Source organism: Salminus brasiliensis, chromosome 15 (assembly GCF_030463535.1).
Source record: "Salminus brasiliensis chromosome 15, fSalBra1.hap2, whole genome shotgun sequence".
NCBI classification, from domain to species: Eukaryota; Metazoa; Chordata; class Actinopteri; order Characiformes; family Bryconidae; genus Salminus; species Salminus brasiliensis.
The window spans coordinates 31123436-31134473 of NC_132892.1; the positions used below are offsets into that span (position 1 = coordinate 31123436).

The window sequence follows — 11038 nt, forward strand, 5'->3', positions numbered from 1 at the left end:
TATAAAATGGAATTAATAGAAATGAATTTCTTTATTGTAGTAAAAAGTCAGGTGTCCCAATACTTTTGTCCATAAAGTAAATGTAGTGTAAAAGTAACTGATTCTGATGCACCAGCACTGCTGCCGAAACACCTGGGTCATCTTCCCACCACACAGAAGACAAAGGAAGGACATCACGTCCAGCTTCATTAGTGGGTCTGTCCACAGCACTGCAGTGACCAGCAGACGGGCCTCACTGCTGCAGACTGCTGTGATCTGATGTGACGTGTGGGAGGCCGGCTCCTGGTCAGTGTTAAAAGCGCGCTGCCCTCTGCTGCGATCTGACGGGCCGTCTGCGGTGATGCGAGCGCCTCTTTCTGCTGAATCGGTGAAGCTGCTCTCTGAAGTCCCGGTGACGCATGGGGACATAACTGCAGGGCTCGCACAGCTCCTGAGACAGAGAGAGAGAGAGAGAGAGAGAGACAGAGAGAGAGAATGAGTGACAGACAGAAAAGCAGTCACCAGTAGAAATTCACCCATAACCCTTTAAAGCCTAGTGTATCATACTGGACCTATATGGACACTATATGGACAAAAGTATTGGGACACCTGCTTATTCACTGTTTCTTCTGAAATCAAGGCTATTGAAAAGAGTTTCTCCTGCTTTTGTTGGAGTAACTGTCTCTACTGTCCAGAGAAGAAGGGTTTCTACTAGATTTCGGAGCTGGAGCATTGCTGTGAGGATTTGCTTGCATTTAGCGACAAGAGCACCGATAGTGAGGTCAGAATGCTGGACAATCACCATCCCACCTCATCATCCCAAACGTACTGGATGGAGCTCCAGCATCCATCATTCCAGAGATCACAGTTAGTCTTCCACTGCTCCACAGCTTCTCAATGCTGGGGGGCTTTATACTAGCCCCTGTAGCCCACGCCTGGCCTCAGGCAGCATGGTGCCAATAGGCGCTATTCCTATTGTATTGGCAATACATTTGTGTGTGTGTGTGTGTGTGTGTGTGTTACCGGGCTGTGTTTGTAGAAGTGTTTGTAGCCTCCCTGCAGCAGGTAGAGCTCAGGATAAAGAAGTAGAGGATAGGCCTGAGCATTCACAGCTCTGTCCAGCTCCCTCAGATACTGACATCTACACACACACACACACACACAAATAAACAACCCTGACCCAACAGAACATTAGCATCTAAATGTGTGTGTGTGTGTGTGTGTGTGTGTGTGTCTCACAGGCGTGGTCCTCTCTCTGATGAAAACTCGCAGTGGAACACTATCAGCTTCCTGGGTGACGACCCTCCGTCTTTGACCTCCCCTGCCGCTGCAGGCGCCTGTGTCCCACCACTGCTCATGCCCTGCATGCCCACCGCAGAGGCCCCTCCGGGGTTAGGAGGGTCACGCTGGGCCTCAGGTGAGGTCTGGAAGGCGGTGAAGCTCTGGAGGAAGGCTTGGCGGATCTGAGCCTCAGTGTACAGGTTCACCGCTCCCTGTGGACAGGGCCAGCACCAGTGAACTGACTGGTGAAGTGAAATTCCAGGCGGTACTTCACTATTTTCTACTAGTGTCAGATTTAAGACTTGGTGCTTGGGTGGTTTCTGACACTGTCTGAGACACCGTGATCGTGTCGCATGGAAGTAGAGTCTGGTAGAGTACTGCTACTACAGCTACTACCCCCTGTGAGTATTACAGTGTCAGAAACCACATAAACAAGCCACATAAACTTCAGACACCTAGTCTGACCTGGCTAATCTAATAAATTGGGGTGGAAGGAGGGCCGGTGTGTAGTGTTGTTCAACCTTACACTTTAGTGATGATGATTGGCAGGATCTGACTGTAGATATGCATTCAGCCCTGGTATTTACATTAGCTTATGTTACCTTAATGTGCCCCCCTTGATACTCGTATGGGTAGCGGCAGTCTATGATGAGGAAATCTTCCACCACAGAGCTGAACTGACCCCTGATCAGACCCGACACCTGCAGGACCACACAGAAAACATGTACATTGGTTCAAATACATATATATATATATTTATTTTATTTTATTTTATTTATTTTTTTATACGTCGAAAAAGGCTTATTAACTTCAAATCATTTTTTAATATTTAAATTTATATTTATATAATATATAACAAACATAGATATACAACATTTATTAGTAAAGCTCTTGTAAAATATCCTTGTTGTGTGTGTTTACAAAACAGACAGTATAGTTTAAGTAATTTTTTTCTTGTATTTACTTTTTTTTCTTTTTTTCCTGATGTCCATTTATGAAAGATGAGCAATTTTACATGCTAATAAAAATGCAAGAATTCTTTAAATAATCATTTTTCTGTATCCTTTAAAATTAGGCACAGTCATTTTTTTGCTAATGTGTCTTTAAGACCAATTAATAAAACAGTCCAGCCTGAAACACAACTTCAGTGTAAATGGGTGGGACTAAACTGCTGTATGCAGTTATATGTAAATGTATATGCAAATAGAAAAATAACTAAACTGTTTTTTAAAAAACTGGATAATATATATATATTATATATATATATATTAATCATATATATATATATATAATCATAGTTTTTTTTATTTGATTAAAGATGACTCTAAAGAAATGGCTTGATAAAAAAGTTATTTATTATTGAATTTTTATTGAATTATTGAATTATCAACTGCAGTTCACTCACAGTTTGAGCCGAGACGCAGTGAAGCTCCTGATGGCCCACATGCTCTACAGGAAGCACGTGTCGCTGTAAAAAGTCAGGAGATCACATATTGTAGTTCCACAGTGCTGCTGCTTACAGATCCCTACCCTATAACTGTAGAGATGTACAGTGAAGTGTGTCCTACATCATTTTAAAACAGATATTACTGTATAAGATTGTCATAACTGCTATTAAAATCCTCTCATACAGAAATGACAGGTATCAGTATAGCTGGTATGACACTGTGCTTTACCTTACTGAAGTCTCCAATGAGGCGCTGGTCAGTGATGGCTGAGGTAGGGATGTGTCTGTGAGCAGATTTTCTCCTGGATCTCAGCCTCTGGAACAGCGCTACTGACTGGACCAAGAGACAGAACAGAAAAATGACTGGACTGGACTTCTTCAGAAACTACTATCAAATATTCAGTAACTACTATCAAATATTTAGTAACTACTATCAAATATTTAGTATCTACAATAAAGTATTCAGTATTTACTATAATGATTCGGTATCTACTAAAGCATATTCAGTAACTGTAAATTATAATAAACTGTAATTAATTGTATTTAAAAACTACTATAAAGTATTCAGTATCTGCTTTAAATGATTCAGTATCTACTATCAAATATTCAGTATCTACTATAACATATTTAGTAATTACTATCAAATATTCAGTATCTACTAGATAATATTTAGTAACTACTATAAAATATTAAGTATCTACAATAAATTATTCAGTAACTGCTACAAAGTATTTAATATCTACTATACATTATTCAGTATCTACTATAAAGTATTCAGTCACAATTATACATTTAGGTTTTACTACACAATATCTACGATGAAATATTCAATATCTCCTGTAAATTATTCAGTATTTACTATGATGGTTCAGTATCTACTAAAGCATATTCAGTATCTACTGTAAATTATTCAGTATTTACTATAATGGTTCAGTATCTACTAAAGCATATTCAGTATCTACTGTAAATTATTCAGTATCTACTATAAATTATTCAGTAACTACTATAAAGTTTTCATAAGTTTTCTATAAATTATTTAGCATTTTTCAGTACTATAAATAATTCACTACTCTATATAGTTCAGTATCTACTACTAAATATTCAGTAAATACTACCCATTATTTAGTAACTCGTATACTACTTTCTCTTATCTACTATAAATGAAAGTGTAACTACTATAATTATACTATTATATAAAATATTCACTACTCTAAATGATTCAGTAAGCAGACAGTGCCTGACTGTAGAGTGATCAGTCAATCATGCTAAACTAGGCTTGATTCACATGTGCACTTCATCCCCCTGTAAATGGGATGTGTTGGATACGATGGCTCTGCTGTACCGCAGGATCCGGTGGTTCTGTCTCGCTCAGGTGAACGGCGCCCTCCTCTGGAGAGCTGTGATGAGTTCTCTTGTTTCTACTCCCTGCCTCCTCCTCCGACTCAGGGCTGGATTTGCTGAACAGCTTCACACGCACTCGTTTCTGCACAAGCAGCAGAGAACACTACATTTCCCACAATTCCATATGTCACTTTCTTCTGCAGTATGCAGAATTTAAAGCGATAGTTTGGTATAATAAAAAAAAATAATAGTAGTATTTACATCGCTCACTTTAGTTAACGTAATCGATCAGCCAGGACACGTCTTGGTGTTTGAATTTAGATTTTTGAGCTATGAGGCTAATGTCGCTAACAAGCAATGAAAGCTTATAGCCCACCGATTAGCATTGTACAAACTCCAGGCCCTAGTTCACACTCTGATACTAACGCGTGTCTGGTGGTTCTCCTTCTCCTTCCCATCTTCATCATCCTCATCATCCCCCGTTTCTCCTCTCAGACACCTTGCTCGCCGCCATCGCTACACACACACACACACACACACACACACACACACACACACACACACAGTGTATAGACAGTATATGAACACAGCATATACATATGAGTTTAGCTAATAGACGGCAGCTCGGGGTGGAGGGTCATTGGGTCGTTTACCCTCCCAAAACTAAACAGGGGGTTTGCCTCTGAAGTTGTAGCAGGTTGCTATGGCAACATACAAGAACACTGCTTTGATTTTGGACAACAGGAAATGAATACAACCCATGAGTATCGATTTAGGCCGTGAACAGCCAGCGACCTACAGTGACAGGGCATGATGATATGCCGTTGATAGCTAACGTTAGGCCACGCTAGTACATACACTATATGTCCAAAAGTTTGTGGACACTCCTTCTAATAAATGCGTTCAGCTACGTTAATTTGTACTCAATGCTGACACAGATTGAATGCAAACACACACACACACACAGGATGTTGGATGATGATCACCATCCCACCTCATCAACCCCAACCTCCAGCTCATCCCAAAAGTACTGGAAGGAGCACCACCATCCATCATTCCAGAGAACACAGGTAATCTTCCACTGCTCCACAGTTTCTCAATGCTGGGGGGCTTTATTTATACCCCTCTAGCCCACGCCTGGCATTAGACAGCAGCATGGTGCCAATAGGTATGTTGGAGTCCTGTTGTATCGGCAGTCCTTCTCCACAGGGACTAGATGAGCTTCAAATGCATTTATTAGAAGGGGTGTCCACAAACATTTGGACATATATTTGTACGGGAAAGAGGAGGGGGCTGGCTTTGCATGTATTGGAGGACAAAATATTAACATATTAATAAATAAATAAATTATTTGTTGGTACACCAATATAACTGCATACTGACATTACTAATGACACTCCTACATACTGCAGCTAATAATCCTAATAATAGTAATAACAGCACTAATAGCAGCAGGTTTAACTAATGCAAAGTTCTGCAGCTTTACTGTACCAGTTTCAAGGAGGGCCTCTGAGGGGGCGACGCTCTACTGTAGAAGAAAATACAGACTGCCGTCAGTGATACTACACAAAACACTGAATTTACAGGTAAAACATGAACACACACTCACCTTGGAGCCCTTCTCCTGCTTACTGCAAACACACACACACACACACACACACACACACACACACACATGAACAATCCTGTACTGCTTTGTGCTCTTCCTGATGTAACTCACTCATTCATTAGCAGGTGTAGTAAAGAAATCAGTAAGCTGGGCTGGGCTGGCCCTCGGCTCCTCACTCCTGGGCCCTTATGTATTATAGCATAAGTAAGATTGCTGAGACTGTACTTGTATAACCTATGAAGGACAACCGTATAATAAACAAACAAACAAGCTAAGAGATACTGAACTGAAGTGACGAGAATCAGCAGTGCAGCCTGAGTGTGCCTCTTTCTTTGTTTTCTGTGTGTGTATGTGTGTGTGTGGGTGTGTGTGTGTGTGTGTGTGTGATTAATGCTCTCTCTGTGGTCGTGTCTGGACCTGTTGGCGTCTCTGGTAGTTGCCCCCTCTGATCTCCTTGATTTCTCTCAGGGCTTTTCGGCTCTGGCGTCAGAGTGAGACGCCTCCTGGGGCTCAAACTGCTACCAAAAAAGACATGCAGCAAAAATCCTCCTAAAGATTCTGAATCATTTATAGTAGACACTAAACAATTTAGAGTAGATACTGAATCATTTATAGTAGATACTAAAACATTTATAGTAGTGACTGAATCATTTATTGTAGATTTTGAATCATTTATAGTAGACACTAAACAATTTAGAGTAGATACTGAATCATTTATAGTAGATACTAAACAATTTAGAGTAGATACTGAATCATTTATAGTAGATACTAAAACATTTATAGTAGTGACTGAATCATTTATTGTAGATTTTGAATCATTTATAGTAGATACTAAAACATTTATAGTAGTTATTTAACCATTTAGAGTAGATACTGAATCATTTAGAGTAGTTACTGAATCATTTATAGCTGATTCTGAATCATTTATAGTAGTGACTGAATCATTTATAGTAGTGACTGAATCATTTATAGTAGACACTAAACAATTTAGAGTAGATACTGAATCATTTATAGTAAATCCTGAATCATTTATAGTAGATACTAAAACATTTATAGTAGTTATTTAACCATTTAGAGTAGATACTGAATCATTTATAGTAGTTACTCAATCATTTATAGCTGATTTTGAATCATTTATAGTAGTGACTGAATCATTTATAGTAGACACTAAACAATTTAGAGTAGATACTGAATCATTTATAGTAAATCCTGAATCATTTATAGTAGATACAAAAACATTTATAGTAGTTATTTAACCATTTAGAGTAGATACTGAATCATTTATAGTAGTTACTGAATCATTTATAGTAGATACTAAAACATTTATAGTAGTGACTGAATCATTTATAGTAAATCCTGAATCATTTATAGTAGATACTAAAACATTTATAGTACTGACTGAATCATTTATAGTAGTTACTGAATCATTTATGTTAGATACTGAATCATTTATAGTAGATTCCAAATCATTTATAGTAGACACTAAACAAATTTAGAGTAGATTCTGAATCATTTATAGTAAATCCTGAATCATTTATAGTAGATACTAAACAATTTAGATTAGATAATGAATAATTTGTAGCTGATCCTGAACAATTTATAGTAGTTATTGAACAATTTAGAGTAGATACTGAATCATTTATAGTAGTTACTATATCATGTATAGCATATACTGAATCATTTATATTAGAATCTAAACAATTTAGAGTAGATACTGAATCATTTATGTTAGATACTGAATTATTTATAGCAGTTACTGAATCACGCATAGGATATACCAATTCAGCATTTTCACCTGGTCTTCGATGTCTTACCTGTCCTGGCAGAGGAGGCTCTGCATGCAGCTGGAAAGCTCTGAGACGGGTGAAAGCTCAGAAACCGCCTCCATCCAAACTCTTCTGTGGGTTTAAAGTAAATGATTAAACCAATAAAGAAGATGTGAGATCTTTTCTGATGATGTCTGATCTGATAACTAGTCTCACAAACAGACGTCAGTGTGGTCTAGCTCCTTTTACACAGCTTGATGTGCTTCATTTAATTTTTTATTTTTTATTTTTTTAATTTCTGAGCTTTTTCTAATCATAACACATTAAATACTGCAGTTTATTAGTAGGGTTTACTTTTACTTCCAACTTCTGTTCCCAGCAAGCTGCATAGTACAGCACTGTGCAGTTCAGAGGTTGTTATCTGGCCTAGTTTGACCGTTTGTTCAGACCACCCCACCTCATCATCCCCAACTCCCCAACTCATCCCAAAAGTATTGGATGGAGCTCCACCACCATCCATCATTCCAGAGAACATCATTCCAGTCTTCCACTGCTCCACAGCTTCTCAATGCTGGGGGGCTTTATTTGCACCCCTCTAGCCCACGCCTGGCATTAGGCAGCATGGTGCCAATGGGTTTATCAATGTTTATGTACTCCAGAGAGTCCTATTCTAATGGCAGTACTTCTTCTATACAGGGACCAGACAAGCTGTATGTGTGCATTTGCACATCTGTTTCAACAATAGGTGCCACTTAAAATAGCTCAATGCATTCATGTTAAGGGGTGTCCACAAACATATTGTGTATGTAAATCATGCACATCATGTAGCAGTATAAATTATGCAAATTATAGAATTCTATAAAAGGCTAAATTCCAGTGTTCGGAAACAAACATAATTAATCAGTTCAGCTGTTCTTCTCCTACCTGAAGAAGATTCGATGAGGAGGTGATGAGCTGAGGAAGAGCCGCTTAAAGATCAGATGGAGAGCTGATAAGGAGCTGACGAGGAGCTGATAAGCTAATGAAGAGTTGCTTGAAGATCTGATGGAGAGCTGATGAGAAGCTGTCGAGGAGCTGATGAAGAGCTGCTTAAAGATCTGATGAAGAGCTGATGATGAGCTGATAAGATAATGAAGAGTTGCTTGAAGATCGGATGGAGATCTGATAGAGAGCTGATGAGAAGCTTTGAAGTAATTGGATGGCTGCAGCCAGTGTGAAGTGTCCTCCTGTCTCAGCTGTGTGCTGTATGGACAGTATTTAACTCCACTCCTGAGTTAAGCCACGCCCCCCTGGAGATGCCTGTTACTACAACACGCGCTGCGGGATCAAAGCTGCCAGGGAAGCGCGACCGGTCCCATGGGCACCAACCCAGACAACAACACTCGGTTAGTGACGAAGAACGAGAGAAGCCAAATCAGTGTGAAAAGGCTGGTGCAGGAGATACTAAACACTAAATGGACAAAAGTATTGGGACACCTGCTCATTCTTTGTTATATCCTGCTTTTGTTGGAGTAACTGTCTCTACTGTCCAGGGGAAAAAGCTTTCTACTAGATTGTGGAGCAGCATTGCTGTAGGGATTTGATTGCATTCAGCGACAAGAGCGTTGGTGAGGTCAGGTTGTTGGATAATGATCACCACCTCATCCCCAACTCTCTGCAGAAAACTAGTGGTCTTTACTGGTCTCTAACATGTCCTACAGAAAACTAGTGGTCTTCTATAGTCTCTAACATGTCCTGCAGAAAACTAGTGGTCTTCTATAGTCTCTAACATGTCCTGCAGAAAACTAGTGATCTTCTATAGTCTCTAACATGTCCTGCAGAAAACTAGTGGTCTTCTATAGTCTCTAACATGTCCTGCAGAAAACTAGTGGTCTTCTATAGTCTCTAACATGTCCTGCAGAAAACTAGTGGTCTTCTATAGTCTCTAACATGTCCTGCAGAAAACTAGTGGTCTTCTATAGTCTCTAACATGTCCTGCAGGAAACTAGTGGTCTTCTATAGTCTCTAACATGTCCTGCAGAAAACTAGTGGTCTTCTATAGTCTCTAACATGTCCTACAGAAAACTAGTGATCTTATATAGTCTCTAACATGTCCTGCAGAAAACTTGTGGTCTTCTATAGTCTCGAACATGTCCTGCAGAAAACTAGTGGTCGTCTATAGTCTCTAACATGTCCTACAGAAAACTAGTGATCTTATATAGTCTCTAACATGTCCTGCAGAAAACTTGTGATCTTATATAGTCTCTAACATGTCCTGCAGAAAACTAGTGATCTTATATAGTCTCTAACATGTCCTGCAGGAAACTAGTGGTTTTTACTGGTCTCTAACATGTCCTACAGAAAACTAGTGGTCTTCTATAGTCTCTAACATGTCCTACAGAAAACTAGTGGTCTTCTATAGTCTCTAACATGTCCTACAGAAAACTAGTGATCTTATATAGTCTCTAACATGTCCTGCAGAAAACTTGTGGTCTTCTATAGTCTCGAACATGTCCTGCAGAAAACTAGTGGTCTTCTATAGTCTCTAACATGTCCTGCAGAAAACTAGTGGCCTTCTATAGTCTCTAACATGTCCTGCAGGAAACTAGTGATCTTCTTTAGTCTCTAACATGTCCTGCAGGAAACTAGTGATCTTCTATAGTCTCTAACATGTCCTGCAGGAAACTAGTGATCTTCTATAGTCTCTAACATGTCCTGCAGAAAACTAGTGATCTTATATAGTCTCTAACATGTCCTGCAGGAAACTAGTGGTTTTTACTGGTCTCTAACATGTCCTACAGAAAACTAGTGGTCTTCTATAGTCTCTAACATGTCCTGCAGGAACCTAGTGGTTTTTACTGGTCTCTAACATGTCCTACAGAAAACTAGTGGTCTTCTATAGTCTCTAACATGTCCTACAGAAAACTAGTGGTCTTCTATAGTCTCTAACATGTCCTACAGAAAACTAGTGATCTTATATAGTCTCTAACATGTCCTGCAGAAAACTTGTGGTCTTCTATAGTCTCGAACATGTCCTGCAGAAAACTAGTGGTCTTCTATAGTCTCTAACATGTCCTGCAGAAAACTAGTGGCCTTCTATAGTCTCTAACATGTCCTGCAGGAAACTAGTGATCTTCTTTAGTCTCTAACATGTCCTGCAGGAAACTAGTGATCTTCTATAGTCTCTAACATGTCCTGCAGGAAACTAGTGATCTTCTATAGTCTCTAACATGTCCTGCAGAAAACTAGTGATCTTATATAGTCTCTAACATGTCCTGCAGGAAACTAGTGGTTTTTACTGGTCTCTAACATGTCCTACAGAAAACTAGTGGTCTTCTATAGTCTCTAACATGTCCTGCAGGAACCTAGTGGTTTTTACTGGTCTCTAACATGTCCTACAGAAAACTAGTGGTCTTCTATAGTCTCTAACATGTCCTGCAGGAAACTAGTGGTCTTCTATAGTCTCTAACATGTCCTGCAGGAACCTAGTGGTTTTTACTGGTCTCTAACATGTCCTACAGAAAACTAGTGGTCTTCTATAGTCTCTAACATGTCCTGCAGGAAACTAGTGGTCTTCTATAGTCTCTAACATGTCCTGCAGAAAACTAGTGGCCTTCTATAGTCTCTAACATGTCC

At 39.3% G+C, this 11038-nt stretch overlaps 1 protein-coding gene across 1 annotated transcript; it reads right to left on the minus strand.

Moving 5' to 3' along the window:
- Positions 1 to 12: 12 nt before the first annotated feature.
- Positions 13 to 8697, minus strand: cdc25d (cell division cycle 25 homolog d). Its single transcript, XM_072657329.1, has 13 exons — positions 8348 to 8697; positions 7472 to 7555; positions 6075 to 6175; positions 5658 to 5679; positions 5540 to 5576; positions 4475 to 4564; positions 4050 to 4190; positions 2937 to 3041; positions 2666 to 2728; positions 1863 to 1961; positions 1219 to 1472; positions 1003 to 1120; positions 13 to 430 (listed from the first exon to the last, which is right to left on the minus strand). Exons 2-13 carry the CDS (start codon positions 7543 to 7545, stop codon positions 293 to 295), a joined length of 1242 nt encoding a protein of 413 aa, XP_072513430.1. The 5' UTR covers positions 7546 to 7555; positions 8348 to 8697; the 3' UTR covers positions 13 to 292.
- Between the last annotated feature and the right edge of the window lie 2341 nt (positions 8698 to 11038).